The sequence below is a fragment of the Muntiacus reevesi genome, chromosome 2 (genome assembly GCF_963930625.1).
Source record: "Muntiacus reevesi chromosome 2, mMunRee1.1, whole genome shotgun sequence".
Classification (NCBI taxonomy): domain Eukaryota; kingdom Metazoa; phylum Chordata; class Mammalia; order Artiodactyla; family Cervidae; genus Muntiacus; species Muntiacus reevesi.
In genome coordinates this window covers 146,208,473-146,232,358 of record NC_089250.1, presented here as the reverse complement: position 1 = coordinate 146,232,358, position 23,886 = coordinate 146,208,473, and the positions used below count along the sequence as shown (strand labels likewise).

General features: G+C 45.3%; 1 protein-coding gene across 2 annotated transcripts in view; it reads right to left on the bottom strand.

Annotated features, from left to right (window-relative positions):
- Nucleotides 1–1,958: 1,958 nt before the first annotated feature.
- CNNM2 (cyclin and CBS domain divalent metal cation transport mediator 2) overlaps nt 1,959–23,886 on the bottom strand; it is a 164,173-nt gene continuing 142,245 nt past the window's right edge. Inside the window, exons 5-8 of one of the 2 annotated variants that reach the window (XM_065923237.1) lie at nt 16,686–16,779; nt 12,796–12,861; nt 8,859–9,043; nt 1,959–8,246 (exon numbers count right to left, since the gene is read on the bottom strand). In XM_065923237.1, coding sequence (XP_065779309.1) covers nt 8,037–8,246; nt 8,859–9,043; nt 12,796–12,861; nt 16,686–16,779 — 555 coding nt within the window. In that variant the 3' untranslated portion in view covers nt 1,959–8,036. The remainder of the gene's footprint in view (nt 8,247–8,858; nt 9,044–12,795; nt 12,862–16,685; nt 16,780–23,886) is intronic. The other variant, XM_065923238.1, reaches the window with a different exon arrangement.

Sequence of the window (23,886 nt, the reverse complement as noted above, 5' to 3'; positions counted from 1 at the left end):
TGGAAAGAGGACTTGTCATGCACACCTTCCCAGCACTGAAAAATATTAAGTGTTCAGTGTTTGCAAGAGGGTTTGCACCAGAGATAATGTTTAGTTTGTGGGTGTGGGAATTTTGAAGCAAGTAAGTTTGTTTTTGGACCCACTGCCCTCAGGTCAGTGATGTAGCAGAGTTGTCGCAGGGAAGCTGGCTTCATCTAAAATTCCTGCCATGTGTAAGCCTACTGTTTGAGTGCTTCACAGTCACTCATATCCTAGCAGGAAAAGCACTCTGACAAAGAATTCTGGTACCCAGTTCCCCCTGCATCTTTAGGCCTCACAGTCATCCACTAGAGGAGATGTCATGCCACCAGAATGTCACAGAGAGGCACTGTAACCACTGCTTTGTTCTGGAACTTTTTGAAAGAGCAGAGATGTGAGGATCTTGGAGGGAAAACGATAAAACAATCATACAAAGAAGCCAAACATTTATTAGCCATCTCATATAATGAAACATTTTGGCTTTAATAAGGAATTATCTATTAAATTGAATTACCTTCAAAAAGTGTGTTTCCAGATATCAGCTCCAGGCTACAAAAAGGTCATTTGTACTGGTCACTTTCTCTACAAGACCATCTGATCACTATCTTTGTCCTCAGAAGTGCTGGGTTAACGAGAGGCGCTGGGGAGCATAATGCATTAGGTGAAATAAAAACCCCGAGTTTTTATCATGATACAGCTCAGGAATGAACCAACATGCAGGCAACCCCATGGATCCAGAGGGAAGGCTTAGGCAAACCTCATCTTCACAGGAGGAAAAATCACATTTGCCTTTGAGAATTTCCTGATTTGAGCTCAGGACTCACCTAGGCAAAGTGAGTAAAGCAGGAAAAACTAAGCAAAGCAGCGAACTGGGAGCAGACATGCTAGAGAGAATTCCTTCCCTGGCCCTGCTTTCTGCTCTTCTTCTAAGGAGAGCAAACAGGCTCCCAAGAAGATAACACTTAACTGGGATGTAGCTCTACCTTGTTCCACTTTCAAGAAATAGGGGGTGATGATTGGGGAGGTAGGAGAGGTGATTAGGTCAGGTGGCATCTTAGCCAGTTTTGTCAGCAGTTCTTCACTAAAATGTCTCCAATCCACAGGACTAGCGTAAGTAAAATAGATCAAGAACATCATGGTTAATATGGTAGGAAAAACAAGGGACTAGTCATTAAGAAGCTCAATTCTCAGAAGAATGTAGAACTGAGACAGAGGGGAGGTAAAAAGGAATCCAAAAGGATGTGGTCTAGGAATAGATCACAGAGGGTCCATGAACCTCGACTGGAAGATCTTCAGGATCTGGTCACGTGAGTGAGGACGGTAAGAAGGAACAGAAGCCTGGAATAGAAGTGGCAGTGGAAGAGGATGGGGCTCATATAGGAATCAGGGAGGCCCACTGAATCCTGAACAGCATCTGACCATGACTCACCACACTCATGCCCTTGATTTTAACTTGAGGGTAGACCATCTGTGCCTCTTGCAACCATTGTCTTAGGCTTCCCATCACAGAGAAAGATCTGCAGAGCCATTTTCATCTTTAAGAGCCAACTGAGAGGCCTTCAATGAGGCCTCTGAGCTCGCCTAGGAAAAAAACAGGTAAGACATTTGCCAGCTGAAATGTGTTTTTAGTGATGGAGCTGCAAATGTCTGGGGCAGTTTGAATGGGTACCCCCAGCATCTTTATCTAAAAGGAACTGATGGGGAACAGATTATGATCCTTGAAAAAGAGAACACAGCCCTGCTGTTGGCTGGAAGTTGGCGGCTCAAGTTCTAGCACCTGCTTCTCTTTTAATGTAAGACTTAGTAGTGTACATCCAAAGGAAATGCCCTGCTGTGTTGCCTTGGTGACAATCAATCCCAACTTTCCCACTAGGCAGGGGACGAGGCCTGTGTTGGCAGAGGTGATAGGGGAGAGAGGGAACACACATTCGCTAGAAGGGTGAACAGAAATCATCATTTATCTAAATAGAATAATAGAAATGAACAAAAACCTTTTAAAACAATCACAAAATTTACAAATAAATTGATACAAAATAAATAGATTGTAAATCTACAACATCGTTTGAATTATAAAATGCATTATGACAATCAGCTCATGAAACCTATACATGTCGTTTGTGCTTATTTAAGTTTATGTACACAGCTCTAGATAACTGTGTTCAGAAAACTCCGCTGCTGCAAAGCATGAAATGTACACTATGATACAGTGAGTAAAGGCTAAGGAGGGTGGAAATCAGACTCAAAGCAGGTCTTCTGTGAGGCACCAAGGCAGTGCTGGCATTGGACCTCAAAACCAAGAAAAGGCATCTCAGAAGCCCAGGTGGGCGGGCAGCTTCCCCGGTGCACAGAGATGGATTCTGTGATCCAAGGTGGGAACTGGAGACCATCCCTGTTGTGGGGCCAGGCCACCAACCTGGCTTCGGAGTGTGAGAGTAGAGGCCCTGGCCTCAAAACCACGCTGTACCACTGCCTAGAGAACAGACCCAGTCACCACGAAACCACCTCTAAAGTATTTCACAGAGGTCCCTGAAGAGGCCCTGCAGTGAAGTAGGAGACCTGCCTCCATCCTCATCTCAAAACACTTGCTGTCAGGAACAGAGGTGGGTTGAATAAAAGGGCCTGGGACATTAGGACCAACATAAGAGCAGCAACCTGTTTAAGACAAAAACAAACAAAACTGCTCCTTCTCACCCACTCTGAAAGACAACAGAACCCTAGGCTCCATGGATGAGGGGCTCAGGAACAGATCTCATCTTAGTCACAGACGATGTACTAACAGTAGAGGCGTATGTACATAATAAATAATAATATAAAATAAAGCATATACATTTGTGGACTTCAAGGACTCCGGAAACAAGAAAAGTCAATGGACTGACACACTTCACCTTCACAGTAGACTTTAGACATGGGGAGTAATGAACCAGGAGTGAGGCTGGGCTCCCTGGGGAATGAGAGTCCTTACTTTTTTCTCCCTCTCCCTTCTGCTCTGTGAGCCTGAAACCAGCTGTTTATACCCAAGGGGCCTGGGCCTCCAACTTAAGAGCAGGTACCCAAGGTCCACCAGGTCCACACTTGATAGTTCTCTCCAAGGTAAGTCTGAAGAGGAATCTGGGCCCACTTCTCAAATGAATGCTTGTTGGTCAGATGTGGGCAAATGCCAGAATATATGCTGCCAACGAAGACAGTACTCTCAGTCATTCTTCTAAGTCGTTCATGTCTGATGCCCAGTGGGTATTCAAACTTGAAAACGAGTACTCACTCAAGTTTTACAGTGCATATTGGATCTGTGTACATATAAACCGTGGCATGCAAACTCCTAGAACTTTACTCTCTTGCCACTTGGAACCTTTTGTTTCCATGTTGCTTCAAGTACAGCCCGATATTTAGAACAATTCTTCTGAGATGATGTCAGTGGCTCTAGCATATACAGAGAGAAAGCTTACTTGAGCCGAGTCAACCACAGAAGCCTGCAAAGAAGGTCCCCTGCCCAAGATGGTGGGATGGAAAGCTGCCTCAAGTGCTGCAGCTGCTGTGAACTGCCATCTTGCCTCCTGTTCTCAGGGCTGACCAGGGACTCCTGGCATCTCCAGGCAGCAGGAGGAAAGCCAGCTCATAAGCGCTCCCTGTAGGAAGGGTGCCTGCACGTGCTGGAGGTGGAAGGCCCACCGTCACAGCCTTGAGCAAGCTTGGCTTGGGTGCCCTGCACACCCAAAAACAGGCAATGAACAGCAAAGGAACAACATTCCCCAAACTCATCTCTTGTAACAGCCCACTCAAATACAAAAGAAATGTGGAAAGAAAAATCTGCAAATGGCCCTGAGGTATAAAAATCCACTGAGTAGGTTGCTCACTGATAACATTTGCATGGGAAGACTTTCTGAATTCCCAAATCACTCATATTGAACTCCTTAAATCCCCCCTAATTCTGCATTAGCCTGCCAGTCCTCCAAGATGCCCTTGCTGGCCTGAAGCACCACTAGTCCAGAGGCCAGAACCACACCTGACCTGGGACCAGAGCCCTGTCCTCAAGTAAGAAAGTGAGCAGTGGCACTTCAGAAAGCTCCATGCCCTGAACTGCCCAGCTCAGGCTGGCAGTCCCCAACGCTCTGCAAGAAAAACCATCTCCAGGATCAGAGTGGAGATGCTAACTCTCTCGTGCTAACAAGCAGCTTGTGTCATGTGACCAATCCTCCCTGGTGGCCTCTGCTGAGAATCCCAGGGAACAAGGTGAGCACCTTCCTGTGCCAGCCCAGGTGAGTCCTCTGCCTGGCACTGGGTCCTGGTGAACACTGGAGGGATACTGGTCTCCTGGCCCAGGATAGGAGAAAGTGGTCAGATCCCTGGCTGGTTTTCAGAAGGTGACAGGGCTGGGTTTTGTTTTTGACCAGCCATGACACAGGCTCAGTGGGCCAGGGCCTAGTTAGGTCTGCTCCTCGACTTGAGGTAATCTGAGGACAGAAGTTCATGGTCCCTGCTTAGCGCAAATTCCTGTTGCTTCATTTCCTAAGGGAAATGCACTTCTTGTATCTAGCACTGTTTTCCAAGACATGGAAAAGCTGGTCCTTTAACTGTATGGTACCGGGGACAGCACAGGTCAGAATATTCACAGTTAATGTTCCATAATAGTGTGAAGTTTTACATTCAACACATGCACAAAAGTTCCTTGAAATAATATTAGGAAATGGCAAGATGCCCTATTCCTCCCACCAAGGGAAGACAATCCTGTCAGCATGGGCACTGAGCTCTTCCAGAAGTGAGGTGAGGAGTGAGGGGAGGAAAGTTACATGGGGTGCCCTTTCAAATTCAAATTATGTAAGAACCAAGGCTTAAGCTGACTGTAAGCTGACTAACATCCCAATTTCCATGCACAAATCTTAAGGTTCTATTTTCCTAAAAGTTTAAACACTTGATTTTGGACTTGCCTGATCAGGCAAGATGAACAGAGAATTAAAAGAGAGGTAATCTCTAAAGCACTAGGAAGTCTCATTTCTGAAGAAAAAGCAGATTGTCCTGGGAACACCTGGATACCAGAATCTAGTTCCAGGAGGAACCTTCGGGATGCCTGAATGGCTGCTCACAAGCAGGAGGCAGCCCTGTCTGGTCCCTCAGAGCCAGGGCCCACAGAAGGGGCCCCAGAGGACACTGAAGCCCTGGGCCAGACAGCAGGGCTCCCACACACTTCAGAACCCCAGGCCCTGTGTCTGCTCCTTGACCCACTTCCTCACCCACGCTTACAAAGCCAGCAGCCCAAGGAGAGGACAATCTACCGGTGGTGGTAAGGACTGGCCACCACACATCAAGATCTCAACTATCTGAGGGTCGTTCTCTGCCCTGCTCCCATTTACTTTACAGACACGAATTGCATAGACCTTCCAAGCCCAAGTCATTCTCCTGCTCGCCTGCCTCAAAGAAGCAATGAGCCAGCATCTCTCCTTCAACAGCCTGAAGTTAGTTTCCAGAAGGAAAGTGGGACCTGGAAGAGATATGTATCGTTCAGATAAAACAGTGTGAAAAATCAAAGGTAAAGAGTAGTTTATAGAAAATAATTACAAACTTGGGAGACTAAAATTTCATCCTCCAGGAGCCCCACAGCAAAGCCCTCCTGCCACCAGTTCCTTTAGAGAGGACTTTTCAAAGAGTCACACTGAGCAGGTAAGGCAGTGTGGAAAAGTCATCCGTTTCTCCCTGAAGCCAAGGAGCCAGCAGCTGAAATCCTCTCACCAGGGCTTTAGCATTCTCAGAGGAGCAGGTAGACTCCAAAAAAGATCCAACACACTAACAGTGATTCCAGAGGCTCCTTCCAGGGGCAACGCGCTTGGAGATAGACTGTGTAGGGGAGGCAGATCGAAGCAGATCGGCCAGGGGAAGCTGATGGGCAGAGATCCTGGAGGCCAGAGGTACCACGGCTTGGCAGCCTGGCTCCACCAGACCATTGGGATGGCAAGTGCCATCCTGGCCCAGAGTGTGGCCCGGGGGCTGGGGCAGAAACCTTCCCCAGCAGGCCCAGGTTTCCCTCATTACAGGGAACTCTCATTTCTGTGCATCCCCCCTACACAGACAACCCCAGTTCCCAAGTCACATCACACTGGCAGCATGCTCAACTTAACGCATCTTAAGAAAGCAAGACCTTTTACACTTTATGGCAGCGCCATCCCACTGGTGGCAACTTGGGTGCTGGCAGCAGGCCACTCAGCCCCTAAGGGGGCACCCCAGTGACTTCTACCAAGAGAGGCAGAACTTTCCTCACCAAGGGACATGGCACCTTCTGGGAAGAGCTCCAGGACTGACATACCAGGGGAAGCCACGCACCGTGGGCGCACACGACACTAGAGCCACCAAGCTGCTCCCTGGGAGGTAAGCCCAGCGTGTTTCCGGTTCTTCCCCGACCACAGCTCCCACCCACCAGCGCCCAGCCTGGGGTGCACAGTCCTACCTGGAGGAAGGAGAAGAAACTGCTGCTTAGCCCTGGGGCTTCCCTTCGCGCAGTGAGACCCAATGGAGAAAATGCTATCTTCTTGCCTAGAGACTGGACACAGTGCGGACTGATGGGTCTACATGAAAACTGTGGTCAGTAGGAAGTCACTTCAGTGTATGAATGTTGCCCCCAAAATGCACATATCCCTTGGGTTAACACTTAAAACACAGCTAAGAGTTAAGAATTCAGTCATTCAAGAAATACCTCCTGATATTACTCTCACTACACGTGATGAATCTGGTATTAAAATAAGACAGAGACACACATGAAGTGGCCATGACACACATTTGGTTTCGGAATCCCTGTCTGGGGCCAAGCTGACCCTGGCTGTACAGGCAGCCTCTCTGGCATGGGCCGAGTCCGAGGCGGAGGCACAGAAGTCCTCGGGTGGGGACACACAGGCCCTGCTGGGCCCTGGGGGCCCAGGGCTGAGGGGAAGAGGGACAGTTGGCTCCCTGGACGGAGGGGCAGGGGCTGGCAGTCCCCAGCGTTCCCTCCATGAGACACATGGGTCTGGACATGCCTTCTCGGCAGGTCGCACAGAGCACGGCTGGAAGGTCTGACTCCTTTTCTAACAACCACATACCGTCCCAGCAGGAAGGGCAGGAGTGTGGACAACACACCTCAAGTTTACTCGAGGGCCCCGTGGAAGATTTCCATTTGGCATCTGTGTAGCAGCATCTTGGGTTAACAAGAGCAAGGCTGGGGGTGGGGTGGGATGACGGCGCTCTGGAGGTTCAGACAGGGAAGAGGCCTGGCTGAGCCAGAGGTCCCAGGCTGGGGGGATGTTGGGGGGGACCCACCCTGGCCTCTTGCAAAGATAAACCATCAGTTTAAAATTCATTAACATTCATTTTGGTGATAAAAAAAAAAATTCCTTAGAGTGGGAGCAAAATCACATTCCAAGCAAATGTTAAACCTTTCTGAGGGGAAGGGACACCGTGAAACATTAACTTAACACTGAGCTCAGAGAGGCAACTGTGGGTCCCTGGCAGGTCTGTGTCATTCATCCTTCAAGTTCAACAGCGACACCCACTGGGGCACAGAGGAAGGGTGCTCCTCCCTGGGGCGGTGGGGAGGGAGGGCCCAAGGGAGGCCACTGGAGGGACAAGTCCATCCTCTTAAGGTCACATCATGGGGTCACAGCAGAGTTCAGACAGAGCAACTTAAAACTCTGCAAAAGACACTTTTTAAAAACATGATCTCTCGGAAAAAAATAAATCGCGACAATTTTCAACTTCATGCAAATCGAGGGAGGAGGAGAGTGAATAATGATAAAAGGTACAGCTGAAAAAATAAACATGATTCTATTTGGGCGGAAGAAGTTCATCTCCATAATCTCGAAATGCCACGCCCTGGCTGTCCACTTCCTGTCTCCGGTTTCCATGCCTGCCCTCCCTGGCCTCCTCTGCTGCTTCCAGCAAGGGGACAGAGTCTTTGGTGTCAGGATGTTGCAGGATGCAGCATGGCACACAAGCTCACACTAGTGGGATTCACGGTCGGACGGCGGGAGGCCAGCGGCCTGGGGTGGGGGCCGGGCGCCCTAGATGGCGCCTTCGCTGTGCAGGCTGTGGTTGGCCTTGGTGTGCGTCACACAGTTCTGTTCGTTGAGCAGGTTGGCCGTCTCATCCGGCAACCCGTCATGCAGCTCCGTAAGAGTCAATTCAATTTTAGTGTTTTCACTGTCTGAAGACTGAGGAGTCTTGTCCATCCGGGATGCCATCAAGGCATTTTGGTATTGCTGTCTTGAGATCTGGGGCCAGGAGATGGTACAGAAAACAAACCAAAATAATATTTTTAGGCTATCTTTTCTCCACATGGCATTGTATTTATTACACCTTATATCCCCTGAGTAGCTGCCCTAGGTGAAAGCCATCCTTCACTTCACTTTTTCGAGTTCATGTTGACTCTATGAAGAGGTTCGTTTATACTGGTATAAGGCATGTCCAAATTTTGTCTCAAAATCCCACCCAGCCAGACTAGAAAATGGAGATAGGCTTCCATCAGCTAAAGCTGGCTCGTCCCCTCAAAGCCATCTTTATTCCAGACAGAAAAAACCCTGGCTCAGGGGAGGAGGTAAGCTGAGGGTTCTCCCTAGCAAATTCTCCAAGTTTCTCAGAAGTCCGTGAAGACTGGCTGAAAAGGTTTCCTCTTTTTCTTACCATCTCCAGCTCTCATTGCCCGAAAAAGCTACATCTGATTTGGCAGCTCACTGGATAGATTCAGGGAGATCAATGTCTTCCCCGGCGGAGGCAGGGCCCCCGCAAAACCACCAAGGCTCCATGCAGGGGCTGGGGAGCCACCTGCTCACGAGGGAAGCTGACCTTCCCCTGCCAGGCCCAGCCGGGCCACCCTTCCCTCTCACCTTAACAAACTGGAGATCGGAGAGGGCTCGCACTGAGTAGTCAGGGATGTAGACCTGGAGGAATGCAGAGTTGAGCTGATTGTTGCTGCTCCCCAGCGTCGGCGTTACCGCATCAATTCGGTCGCTGCGGCTGAGAGAGTCCGAGTGATTCAAGCCACATGGGCGAGGAGGTGACTTGTTTTCACCTGGAAAAGGAGAAAAAAAAACCCAGCCGCCTTTTAAGTGAGGTCAGATGTCACTCAAAGTCAGCTCTTTATTTTCCAAGTAAAATAATAAACAAGTTCAACGGCAGGGTCTCTGGCAGCGTGCTCACAGCTTCTCCTGCAACAGATTCCCAGCCCCATCCACACAAACACACCGAGTCTCCAATAAGCAAAGACCCGTGGCTGCACACTACGTCAGGGGAGGTGGGGCCCCAGACACAGAAGCTACTTGATAGAGGCCTGGGCTGCCGGAAGGCAGCACAGCATCAGTTTGCCAGGAGCAAAAACGCTTGAGAATGTTCCTAAGTCAGTACATGTTTTTAAAGGATCAAAACAGGTCTGTCTATCCATGCTTCCCAGCCAAACCTGTTATCTTTGCCTCTGACCCCAATAAAATCCCTGAAAGGCAGTCTGAGGACATCTCAGGATTTTAATCACCCTGGGAGACACCAAACCCCTTTAGAAGTTTTGATTAGGTTAGCTTAGGTGCTGGGGCAGTCTTCATTGAACTCTTTCATTAAAACAAGGCGAAAGGAAATCCAGGTGAGTCTAAATGTTGCTGCTTTTAAAGGCATATTCACCATAGCTTCTAACACGTTTCATTAAAAATAAAACCCACCTCCCCTCACCAAGGCTTCTTCCATTTTTGCTTTCCTAGTCAAACCTATTGCACAAGTATCAACCGAGTGCCCACACTGAATTGCACAATGTCACAGGATAGAAGGGGCCCTACTATCCCATCTGATGGCTGGCTCCTCTTTCCAATGTGGTTCTGACTGGCTCTCAGCTGGTCCCACCCTTCAACGACTGCAAAGTCTGTCATCAGAGTCATCAAAATCTGCTTCCTCAACTTCAAGTGACAGCCTCTCCACTCTACGGAGCTCTATCAAGTAACTTCCACTCCTCTGCTACCTGGAACAGCCCTGAGGAGTCTGAAGATAGTTCTCTGAAGTCTCTTCTTCTCTGGGCCAAATAATTCAACCATTCACCTCGCATTTTATCTTTCCTTAGCCCATCCAGACCATGATCTGAGAGACCGTTGAGCAAAAGTCCCTGTTTAAATATGACAAGCAGAACAAAACATGGCAAGAACTCAAGGAAGCTCATATGACGGGTTCATCGTCTCCTAAAATTTTCATGTCACAACTTTCTCTACAGTTTTCATGTCAGGAGCCAATTTTCCATTGTTGGTCAAAATTAAACTCAACAGCACTTCCTCTTGTTGCTTCCACTTAGGAGAACAAGGCAAATTAATAATTTATCAGATATCTTCTATTTAGCAGGTGACCTAACTTTGATCAGATGGCCCAACTTTGCTAAGCCTCAGATTCCCTATCTATAAAAAGCAAATAGTAACAGCACCTGGCTTGTAAGGTCTGATGATGAGTCAACATGAGATAAGGTAAAGTACTTAGCATGGTGTCTGACACCATGAATGAGCCTCATTAACATTATTATAGTCTTTCCCTGAAGCACCACCCCGGAGCTCTCCACCACTCTCCTACCCTCAGGATCAAGCTTCTCTGTACTCCTGGTAACTTTGCACAGGCTGACAGATACAACCATCCGTGAAACAAGGGATCCCACTCTATCCCCAGGCTTTAGCCCCAAATCTACAGAACTTCTGAAATGGTGTTTACTTCTTTGAGTTTCAATTTAATGTTATGAAAACAAGACATTTGGAATCTTCTGGCTGTCCAGTGGTTAGGACTCAGCGCTTTCACTGCTGGGGGCCCAGGTTCAGGGAACTAAGATCCCGCAAGCCATGCGGCACAGCCGAAAAATAAATTTAAATAAATAAATAAATAAAAACATTTTAAGAGCACTTTTCTTATTGATCAGATCCTGTGCATTGCCTGATAGCTGTCATGAGGCTTTCTGCTTCTCAATCTCCTGTTACTTTTCTCCTGAGGAGGATTACAGGGTAATTTCTCTGGTCTCCCAAGGTATCTAGACTCCCAGTTAGCTTCCTCTCAGCCCACCGACCTCTGTTTTTTGAGAGATAAACCCTCCCCTTTGCCAGAGAACCACTGCCTGGCATCACAGCCAGTCCAGAGCAACAGACCGTTTTCCAGGATCTTCTCTGCAACTCAGTAGAAACCAGCACACTCACCTTTTATCAGCATGTGGTGAAATGTGCAAGTCTTCACACCCAAAGATAACAAAGACTTCATGTTGTCACTCCCCAGTGCAGGTTTTATTGCCAAATTTATGTGCCAAGGTTTTATGATGATAATTATGAAAAAAAAATCAATTTTAATTGCTCTTACGCCTTCTCAGAATTTTCTGTTTTTTTTGTCTTGGCTTATTTTATTCATCCTACCCAGGAATCCTTTCATTAGCTAGTAAGCTAGAAAGACACAATAAAGAAAGATCCCAGCCTCCTTCCTTAAAGCCACAAAGCCCTGTGTGGAACTGGCTGCAAATCACTGGTGTAGTTCAACCCCCATTCATCAGGTATCTTATTATTGTAATGCCAGCAGCCCGAAGGCCTGGACCCTCAAAATGGATTTTCTTATGACTGGATCAGATAGAACAGGCTGAACTATGAAATCGCTAAGTTCTAAGAAAAAGTGAGACACAAACGACGTTTCCAGGAGCGTCATCCAAAAACCACTTTACTTCAGTATCTAGGACATTTTAAATCAGTAGCAGATGCCAGCAAATAAAAAGGGGAGAAAAAAATACCAACACACATATAAATAAATACATGTTTATGTATACACATATATGTGTATACATATGTACATAGGTATATTCTGTCAGCTAGTCGGAGTCAAGCAGCCTGATAAGTAGTATCTTATGGCCAAACAACCTCAACTTTTTAAACAACAAAGACCTGAAAAATATTATGTTCCTTCTAAGACAAGTAAGTATTGCCTCCTTTACCAAGTATTGGCATTTTAGACTTTTGCTGAAACTGGAAGAGGAGATACAAATTTCAGTCAGATTTTAAAATATAAGCTGTATTGAACAAAATACAGAAAAATTGGACTACCAAGTAGGAAAGCCCAGCAATTTTAATTAAAGAGAGATTAAACCTTTGCCGTTCTCTTTAGTAGCTGGGCATATTAGGAAGGCATGACCACATTCTCCTGCAGGGCAAGAACCAGTAGCTTGTTAAGAATGTGCACTGTACTAATTTCAAAAGGAAGAAAGCGAGACAGGAGAAGTGGGGCCACCTGCCTGACGGAGGGTGGAAATACGTGCACCTCATTCACGTGGACATCCGAAAAAAGGACCAAAGAAACAGGAATGCTGGGGCCTCCGAGGATGGCGAACCAAGGAAAAGTTCACAGTCCTCCAGCCTTTTGGCTGAATGTGTTCTGCAGAAGAATCCTCAGGTTTGGGGCCTCTGCAGTTCCACCCACCATGACTCTGCTGAGGTCACCAAAAGAACCAAAGGGCAGCAACGAAAATCCAAGGTCAGCGGTGTGGGTGGGACTTACAGAGAATGCTGGTGACTCACGTTAGAACCACTCTTCTTTCCCCAGTGTCATCGCTGTTCATGTTTCAAGATTCCCTTCCCAGCTCCCAAACCCTCTCTGCCGTCTGTTGAGGGCTAACGCTTTCCTGGGTAGCTCACTCTTAGGTCATAGAACCATGGACTATAAGAGCTCAAAGAAAAACTGAAAATGGCCTTAACCGAACAGAAGGAGCAGACCTGGCCAGGCGGGCTTTGGTGGGGTCAAGGGAGGCAATCAGAATTATGAAAAGGAAACATGCAGAATTACCTGGAGAACCTGCTGCTAACAACTCTGTTCTGCTGACAACAAAGGTACGAGACAGGGACAAAGGAACTGAAAAATGGAGAAAAACAGGGTGAGACCGTTTCAAAAGGCAAGACAGGAGCTCTGTAATCAGGCGACAGGAGTGGATACCTGTTCTACCCACATGAGTGTTCGGTCCCAGATGTGCAGAAGCCTATATGATATTATATAAACCAAGAGAACACACACAACTTTCCAGGAAGAGGAGTATAGGGAGGCTGAAATTGGGAGAAATTCCACTCTCATGCTTCTTTACTAACCTAGAAACCTCTCAAGCCATTAATACCCAATTGCAGTTTATAGCTCAAAATGTGCTCTTAAGGACTTCAATCACAGCTAGCTACACAGACTGGGAGCTCGACCCATCATCTATCCCAGGAGCATGACCCAAGATGCTTTTGCCAAAACACCCGATGTTCATTCGGTGCACAGCCTACAGCATCCCCGTCTCTGCCAAGCAATTAGTTATTCAATTCATTTACACTCTTAATTAGTCTGATTGTAACTTTGACTGGATTGTTTGAAACTGCCAAGTATTCCAAAGCAATTCAAAGTATCTGAAGAAGGTACTAGGTTGGCCAAAAAGTTCATTCATTCGTTTCCCATAGGCACTTATTCGAACGAATTTTTTGGGCAACCCAATAAATAAAGAACATCATATGCAGATTTCCTGGGAGTGGCAGACCAAAGTCAAACAACATGCCCTACTAGGCAGGGGTCATATTTTCTGGGCAGGTTTTTTTTTTTTAATTGAGATATAATTTGACAAATAACTGGGCAGGACTTGATAACTGATTACCACAGTGTTTTCTAGGCAATCAACAATAACAAATAGAAACATTATCTTGAGATTACAATACTAATGCATCTCTCAATGGATATACAAAACCCTGAATCCTAATTGTAAAGTCAAGCAAAATGCTGGGTTTTTGTAGTAAGCAGGATGCTATTAATGAAATTCTCTTCCTTCTGGGCATTTGCATACTAGGTAAGGCTATTGCAGCCCCACATGCTTTCCGTATGGAAGGCCTGCTCTTCCTTTTCTGAACGTGATTCACCCCTATATGAATCCATAGCTCAGTATGAACTGGGCTAATATTTAGGTTTCAAGAACTAGTGACCAATAAAAATGTACAACTTACATTTTTACATAGAGGACTAGCTTTCTTTTCAAAGCCACCTTACACACTGATTCTACTAACCTGGGGCTAACATGAGGACGGTTGCCAAGCAAGAGTTGCAACCTCAACACCTACTTGTGTTAATATAAACATTTCTTCTTGTGCCTTAAAGGTTACAAAGCCCTTGTGTGCGTATCATCAGATTCTAACAATCAGAGGAGATGATCTCATATCCTTTTAATAGTGAGGAAGCCAAGGGCCTTTCTCAGTTGGGAGACCCATAAATGATGGAACTCGGGCTGTCACCCAGGTCTTCTTGACCTAGATAAGAATGTCCCTTTGGAAGCAACCTAGATGCCCATCAGCAGAAGAATGGATAAGAAAGTTGTGGTACATATACACAATGGAATATTACTCAGCCATTAAAAAGAATACATTTGAATCAGTTCTAATGAGGTGGATGAAACTGGAGCCTATTATACAGAGTGAAGTAAGTCAGAAAGAAAAACACCAATACAGTATACTAACGCATATATATGGAATTTAGAAAGATGGTAACAATAACCCTGTATGCGAGACAGCAAATGAGACACAGATGAATAGAACAGTCTTTTGGACTCTGCGGAAGAGGGCGAGGGTGGGATGATTTGGGAGAATGGCATTGAAACATGTAAATTATCATATGTGAAACGCATCGCCAGTTCAGGTTCGATGCATGATACCGGATGCCTGGGGCTGGTGCACTGGGATGACCCAGAGGGATGGGATGAGGAGGGAGTTGGGACGGGGGTTCAGGATGGGGAACACATGTACACGCAGGGCAGATTCAAGTCAATGTATGGCAAAACCAATACAATGTCGTAAAGTAAAATAAATAAATAATTTTTAAAAAATAAATAAAAGATAATAATGTTAAGCTAAGTTGATGAACAATAAATACATGATATATGTATGATTTTAATTAAATACATGCAGTTTATGATTTTTAAATAAATAAATAAATAATTAAAAAAAAAAGAATGTCCCTGCCCTCTCACTAGCAGTGAAAACAGATTACCTTCAGGTTCACAGCAGACACCTACTAATTACATGGGATTCGACAGGCTTGTGCTCACACTGGGTGTCAGTTGGCACTTGACAATGGAGATGCTGGCCCATGGAACTCAATAACCTGCACCCAGGGCAGTGAGAAGATGCATGGGGGCAGGGGAGGCTTAGAACCTCAAAATTCTTGCCCCTTCTCTTGCTTTCTAACCATAACATCTCTGGGTGCCTGAGACACTGTGTGGTGCAGTAAATGAGGACCAAGGTCACAACACAAACTTGTCTGGAGACGTCCCCTCCCCTTTTGAGACTGGTTTTCAGAAGTGACAGCACTCTTCATGGGTGATTTTTAAGCTTGAGGTTTATAAGGAAGGTATTTTCTAGCACACAGCATGTCATGAGGCAGTCTGACCACAAGGTGGTACTCCAGGCCCTGTTTACCTGCCTGCCTCCTGTTTGACCCCATGGACTGTAGCCCGACAGACTCCTCTGTCCATTGGGGATTCTCCAGGCAAGAATATTGGCGTGGGTAGCCTCTCCCTTCTCCAGGGGATCTTCCCGACCCAGAAATCGAACCGGGGTCTCCTGCACCGCAGATGGATTCTCTACCAGCTGAGCTACCAGGAAAGCCCACCTGCCTGCCCAGTTAAAGCAAAGGAAGCTACAGAGAGACCGTTCAAGTCCCATTCCAGAGGCAAGCCAAGTCTGCAGCCACATTCCCGCTAGCACAGACCCCGCTTTCTGGCGTCTTGTGTCAGAGCACTGGATAGATACCCTGAGGGTACACCCACCCTTACTTGGCCGACTTAACTGGCCAGCTCTCTATTTAAGAAGAACTGGCTACAGGCAATAGATATATATATCGACAACCTCAATTATCCTCAGAAAAATGAAAATTTTTAAAGTCCAGAATAGTTAGCACCTAAAAGATTCAAGAGTATCCAGTGGCGGACATGTGGACGTGAAGCAACTGGAACCCCTCATTAGCAGGGGCAGGCATGTGGGAACTCCTCAGCCACTCCGGGAAACTGTGGGGCAACAGCTATTAACACGGGCCCCAACGTTCCACTCTACATATAGACCTGACAGAAGTGTCTTCACCAAGGGACGTGTGCAGTGCTGCTGCCACACAATTCACAGTTACCTCCAACGTGAAGCTACCCCTGTGTCCACCAGCACCGAAAAGGAAACGCACTGGTGTACATTCACACTGTGGAACAACATACAGCAACGAGAAGAAAGAGTGTGAGCTCGCACAGAAGTAGATGAAGGTGACCAGGACGACACTGGGTGGGAGAAGTCAGTGCAATAATTCCACCGACCTGAAGTTCAAAAAGAGGCAAAACTCATCAAGGCTCAGAAGTCAAGACAGTGGTTACTTTGGGGAGACAGTGACTAAAGGGGAGGGCGGGGTGGGGTGTGGGGTGCAGTTTCCTCTGAGGGTTGGTGATGCCCTTTCTGTCTCCTGATCTGGGAGTTGGTCTATACGGGAGAGCTGAGTTTGTGAAAATGCTCAGAGGTATATATGTACGAGGTGAGCAGTGTTTTTTTGTATGCCACTTCAATAAAAGTTCATGAAGTAAAGAAACAAGTGTTGTGTTTAGCCAGTAGGTACAGAGATAAAAGTGACAGTACAGGGCATTATTTCCTGACACCTAGCCCTGCCCTGAGGCTGACAAGGACACTCACCTGGGGAGGCTGTAAGGGCCATCACACCGTAGTATGAAAAAGCACTGGCTTCAAACTTCATACCTTCTTTTCCAGCTTCTACTTCCACTTTCCCCTGTGAAAAGGAAAAAGGGGGCATTTTCAGCCTACTTACATGAACCTTTGTAAAGCCTATGCAAGACTTAGTCCTTCCTCAGATTTTGGTCTAAATCCCTTTCCCAACAATACCAAAGAAGTGAAAAGCCTCAGGCAGCCCTTTCCCACTCAGAGGAGACGGTTAATGCATCTTAAATATGAAAAGCTGGACTTAGCTGGAGATGCACTGGGGATGGTAGTGTGATGTTTAATTTCCATGAGTTCACTTAGTAGTCCCCAGCACCCCAGTTCGTGGATTCAAGAGCCCTCCCAGGGATAGAAGGATGGGGCTCTTGCCCCAGTGTTTGGGGGGACAAACACTGAGAAAGTGCTCTGTGACCGTCACCCAGGCAGTCCCATGGGAGCCCGAGTCGGAGCAGAGTCAGGGTCAAGGGCCAACATGGTTTGTGACCATGAAACAGGGAGGACTAAACCAGCTCCTGAGGGCAGAGCTCACTCTTCTCTCCCTATCATAGTCGTGACCAATTGAGCAAACACCGCACAGGCCAATCCCTGATCATCCAGTCACCCAAGAGGCACCGTGACACTGTGGTACTTCTCTCGTCTTGGAAAAGTACCTTAAGAAATGTCCTTCCGTTAGGACAAGACCTCTTCTAAGGTTCTCCCTTCTCTTTCCTTCCTCCAACTTGACCACAACTTCTTCACTCTCACCATTTCTTCTGGGACAGGCTGTGCTTTATTCAATCCCCCAGCCTTGGGGTTCACCATAATCTCTTCATGGTAGGTGATATCAACATGCATTTTTCTGGGCTACTGGAAAATCCTCATAAGCAAGTTGTATTCTGGATTTCTAAGCCAAGGGTCAGGAAAGTTCTTGCTCATCTTACCTGTAATTCTTGCCTCTCTGGTAAGAGTGTACCTTTATGGTGCATTCTTCACCACGGGTAAACAAAACTTAAGCTACCATTTATTGAAGAGGAACTGTGCCAACAATTCACACTGCTTTATTAATTCACTTAATGCTCACAATTCTATGAAGCAGACACAATCATCACCCTCATATAAATCAGGAGAACGGGACTCAGAAAGATGAAGTGACCCGAGAACAAGCTCTTAATCAGTATGCTACACTGTCACCCACGAATGCAAACTCTTATCACTGTGATCACTCCCTTTTATTCTACACTAAATTCCCATTTATGCAAGTCTTTTCTTGAATCCCTTCCTCAGAAAACCATCTGCTGTCTCTTTTAGGTTTTCCTTCACTCGATGGAAAATACTAGTTTTATCAATCTCCAACCAATTCTCTTGCTATAATACAAAATCAACCTGCAAACCAAAAGGTGTTAAAACCCTGACCACACAGGGTCCTATAGGCGAGGCTGTGCAGCCTTGTGAGAAGACAGCTTTTATGCTCCAAGAGCACATAGTTCAGGGTAAGGGGAGAGCACTAGAAACGCCATGATACAAGGCAGTAAGCAAAAACTCCACATGAGGAAAAAGACAAGGAGAATATAAGGAGTTCAATGAGAGAGAGAAAAAATTTCTTCCTGTTCTCGTATAAAGACAAATTTTACACAGGAAGGAAAATCTGAGGAGGAGGATTTGAGCCAAGAGAAGGGAATGGTGACAAGGTCAGAGGTTGGCAACAGCAGGCTCAGTGGGTTCACCAGGGAAGAAGGGGGGACGGGTTTGAAACGAGAGTTTGGTGAGCAGGTCGGACAGGTGGGGCTCCTTGAAGGATGGGCTAGCACAGTCAGGTTCTAGAGCAGGTTTCAGGAAGATCAAGTCTAGACATACACAAAGGCAGTAACCACAGGACTGGAAAAAGATCATCATGAGAGGAGCCATGGATAAAGAATCAACATAATTTAGTGAAACCATAAGGGAGAAAAGCATAAGGAGAGAAAGCAGGGTGTCGAAAATCACAAGCAAAGTTTGCTCTGAGTGACTTGAAGAACGGGGACTCCATGCGTGGAGGTGGAAACACTAGGAAAGGCAGTGATGGGAGCTGGGAAGAGGGGATGAATGCCCTTCAAGAACACAAGACCTCTCGAAGAGCCCATCAAAAAAGGCTGAAATGGAAGAACAAAGGTCAGGGAAAAGGTCAGAACTGGAGATGGTGATGTGAGAGAGAAAAGTGGTGGAAAGAGAAAAGGAGCAACTGCAGACGGTGACTGAGAGCAGGAGGAAAAAGAGAAACCACAGACACAGGTAGGACCAGACGGTCCTACACAGGTAGGACCAGAGGAGGAGGGGAGAACCTCAGTGAAGGGACGGTCACAGTCACCAGGGCGGCACTGCGGCCTGAGGACGTCTTTTCTGGAAGCAACCAGACAATGGATGGAAAGGCAGGACAAAGCATGGAAGGCAGGGCCACAGCGGGAGTCGGCAGCAGGCTGAGGAGGGCGCCGTGGGGCTCACGAGGGCTGTTCTGTCGGTGTTTAGTTGCTAAGTTATGTCTGACTCTATAACACAACGGACCACAGCCCGCTAGGCTCCTCTGTCCATGGGACTTCCCGGGCAAGAATACTGGAGTGGGTTGTTGTCATTTCCAGACAGAAAGGGAGGACAGTTAGTGGAGGGAAAAAGAGGTGGGAACTCGGAGCAAAAGCCAAGACGCTGGTGGGAAAGAATGGGAGGCAGGGTCCCTAAGAGAGGTAGGGAAGGACAATGTTCAGAGATGGTAAGCAACAGATGGTAAGTGTCCACTGGTGGATACCTTTAGTTATTTATCCATTTCATCATGGACTAATCCTTGATTTTGTATCAGGGAGCTAGGATGCACATAAATACTATTTGAAAATGTCTGCCTTGGTGATTGTAAACTCAAAAGGGGCTGCAAGACCATCTTGTAACCTGCATTTCTACGCAGAAAATCAGGAGGCAGGATCAAATGCCGTAAAGACTCGTAATGACATCCATCTTTATGAACCGCCTGTTGATCTGGATCTTTTAATTTTTTTTTTCTTTTTTAAAGAACAAGTGACAGGGCCTTCTGTGTTCTGTGTCCCTGCAAATGGGTATCAGCTCTGGAACCTCTGGGCATTCTGGCCTCTAGAGAGAGTCCCCAAAAACTGTCAGTTAGACTAAGATAGTTGCTCAAAGATTCTCAGTCCCCTCGGCTGATCTTTCCCTTATCCCCAAGATAGGCTGACAGGCAGAGGAGGATCAGCTATCTTCCTTGTGGAGTCTGCCGAGTCTAGATCCATCAGATTAAAGGCAGGTTTACTAGCTCAGTGGTTCCCAGCTTGGATCCCAAAAACTAGGAAAATCCATCTTCCTCCTCAGGAACAGAGAGAGGGTTGCCACATTTTTATTTCAAAAGAGATTTTTTTTTTAAACACACAGCTATCTGTGTAAGACCATGATTTCACAGAAGCCCAGATATTTTAATCCCCAATATAGAAAATACATAATTTCAGAAAGCGTGCTTAGTTGCTCAGTCGTGTCCAACTCTGTGACCCCACAGACGGTAGCCCACTAGGCTCCTCTGTTCATGGGGATTCGCCAGGCAAGAATACTGGAGTGGGTTGCCATGTCCTCCTCCAAGGGATCTTCCCAACCCAGGGATGGAACCCAGGTCTCCTGAATTGCAGGCAGATACTTTTACCAACTGAGCCATCAGGGAAACAAACTGAATATACACAGCTTCATGAAGAACTCATTGTCACTGTCCTTTTTTCCCCTCATTTTGCCTCAAATTGGAGAAAACTTTGTCAAGTATCAGCATTTAGGAACTGCTGCCCTAGGCTAACCTTGCTTCACTTATAAAACTGCAGCAGAGAAGACAAACCCTATGGTTCTTTCAGTTCTAACATTCTGTGATTCCACGACCCCCCAAAACCACCCAGCCCTCCTTCTCTAGAGTGAGACTTTCCTGACTGGCAAGTTTTTAAAACATCCAGTGAACACATTTTTATTCATCTGTGTGTGTCGATGACTCAGAAAAGTGAACATTTTCAAGTAAACCAACCAGTACACAAAACAGGGCTGCCGTTTGAGGAAATAAATACCTTGCTGGGCTAAAAACTCATCAGGGAACTTCTCAGATAATGAGTTTCTATATAGGGAAAGGGCTACGTATCAATTTTACTTTTGAAACATTCATGGCTTTGCTCTAGCCTGTTACCAAGAAGAAAAAAAAAAATTGGGACAGGGCAGGACAGACTCCCAAAGGAAGAAGGGGCATCACATGGGTAAACTGACAAACAGGAAGAAGGCTTCACTGCCCCAAACAAAGTTGGTTCCTCAAGTAAAGTGGCTCCCACAGGATCCCACCTCTCCTTGGAAAAAGGTGTAACTCCTTTCAAAGTTTCCAAGCATCCACAAAGTGCTCAGCAGTCATGTGGACCTGGCCTCAAGGGAGAAGCCTCAGCTGTCCTCGCTGGCATGAACAAGGTCAAGTGATCGGTAGAGGCCATGGGCTTGTGGCTGAAGACCCTCAGATCCCATATGCCGAGCAGTTACTTGGTGTCCTGCTCACTCTGGAATTGAGTTCTCTTTTTATTTTCTGTTTTTCAAATCATCATCACAAAGTAGGCTTTGACACCTACAGGGAGACACCATTAAATGCCAGGAGCACAAATGCCAGGCTGTGTTCACCAGCCCTACCCAATAGGAAGAGGAACACCACCCATCCATTCTAAAGCAATATTTTTCAATTTGGAGCCCACAGATGTAGTCCTGGGACTCAGCAATTTCATGAATGCTCAAATTGAAAAAAAAACTTTTTTTGATGGTCAAAAATTAATGTACACATATTTCAGGCTATCTGGTAGACCATCATCTAACCAAGTGCTACCACCAGATGTCAGTGCCAGCACTTGCCTTTACTGTTCAAACTCTCTGTTAGGAAGCTGTTCTTACCACATGAATCACTGCGGCTAAGCCTTCTTCTCATCCAAATGGGAGCTTGTTAAGACTCCACCCTAGACGTAATGAATCCCCCAAGAGATTCCCAAGCACACAGAAGTGTGAGAAACACCGAGCCAAAGAGAAAGCAGCAGAGGAGGACTAAACATAGAACTAATCCGGTCACACCCAGCAGAGGCCAACTAACAGCACGGCATACTGTACAAACACACAAAGCAGCTCAAGCTGAGCACAGGGCGGGAGGGTGCCGTCCTCGCCAGGCACAGGGGAGCTGAGTGCGCTGGATGCAAGAGCAACAGTCTGGGACCACTGGCACTTTCCTGTCAGCCAAACACCACCACTTACGCATTTAAAGTGCTAATTACAAACCTGTTCTCTTTATTGTTCTATACAAGAGCTCTCAGCTCAAAGAGTTCAAAGGGAGCTTATATTGGTTTCATTTGGGTTGGCCAAAGAGTTTGTTGAGGTTTTCCTGTAAAGTGTTATAGAAAAACTCAAATGAACTCTTTAGCCAACCCAGTATTTATACATACTTTTTTAAAAAAAAAGTAGGGTTGATGCTAGGTAGCTAATTTTTTTCTTTAACATGACATGTTAACATGTACATGAGTCAAGAGTGAGGAAACATTATCCACTGAGACACATAAGATCCTGCAACCCAAAACTCCATGAGAAGGTTTGATACTGAAGGCTTACAATTCCTTTCCCAAATAACAGGCGAAATGATATTAAGTATTGTCTTTTTTGTTCACTGTTCATCATGGATTTTTACAGAGTTTTTTTTTGGGGGGGGGGAGGGGTTTGTTTTCTAAAATCAAGAATGGATGTTTACCTCCGTCAGTTGCCTTTTTGATAACTATCGATAGTATAAGGATTTTTTCTTTTACTGCTTTCTTAACTAACATGGCATATTTTAGTTTCCTTGTCCTTCTATTAAACTGGCCCTGTGTTTCTAAAATAATCCTAATTCAGTCACACTGAATAACTCTTTGGGTCTACTGTTGGTTTCTAACTGCTATCTTTTTATTTAGGAATTCTCCATCAATGTGGATAAGTGAGACTGGTCCAAGTAGTATCAGACTTAATTAGATAAGGCCATGTCCTAAAGAATGCATATGACTGTCAAATCATTTTTTTCTATTTGTGTAATATAGAAATTGAGTTCTTTAAAGTCTCAACTTTTCCCCCAAGCGATTCTTTTGATTCTAGCTGCTTTCCGGGGTGGCAAGGGAGAACTTCTAGTTTTGCTTTTTCTCTTATCACATTAATTATGGCATGAGAATACTGAGTTTGTTCATCTTTTAGAAGAACCAATCTTGATTTTGTTTATGATATATAAAGTTTTTTCATTTTAAAAGTTATTTTAATGATAATCTATTATTTAATTTGTTCTTTTGAGTTTGTTGCTTTGCTCTTTTTCTATTACAGAAAATCATAGGTATCTTTTTTCTTATGCAAATACTCAGAGAAATAAAATTTTAAATTTTGACATATTATGTATACAGTATTTATATATTTTCTCCCTAATTCAGTTGCTACTTAGGGTTTTTAGTTTGCCATTAATTCAAAATTTTTAACATATTTAAATAGGTAGTACATACACAAGGAAATTCAAAAAGAGAAGTAAGTTTCCCTTCCACCCTATTCCTAGTCTTCCAAACCTCCTCCTCAGAGGCAATGATTATTATATGTGTGTAAAGGAAGAATGTAGGTTTCTTTAACACAAATGAAAACATGTTATACTGTCTGTTCTATGTCTTATATACACATCTTTGTAAGAGAATTGACCACAATTTAAAAATAGCTCTGTACTTTTCAATCATGTAATTTTATTTAATTTTATTTCATTATGATCTGTGCAGATTGTTTATGAAATTTCTTTCTGAATTTACTAGAATTTACATGTGACAGCAAATGACCAATTTTTATGAAGTCACATAAAATGTTTTTAAAGTGTATTTCCCTGGCTTTATATTTAATCTTCTTCAACTTGGTTAATTATGTACATAATTTAAAAGTAATATTTTTTCTTCCTTTTTTATGATGGTAGAAAAAATTTTTTCCATCAAAATTATGTTCCTATCCATTTCCATTATTTTATTAAGTTATTTAAGGTATGTAGAGTCAATAAAGTTTTCTTTCACTATTTACTGTGTTTTTATCAAAATACATTTTAGTTAAAAAACTTTTCTCAGATAAAACTAGAAAGTGCCTTTTTATTCATCTGTAGTGGGAGGTATGTGCCCCATAA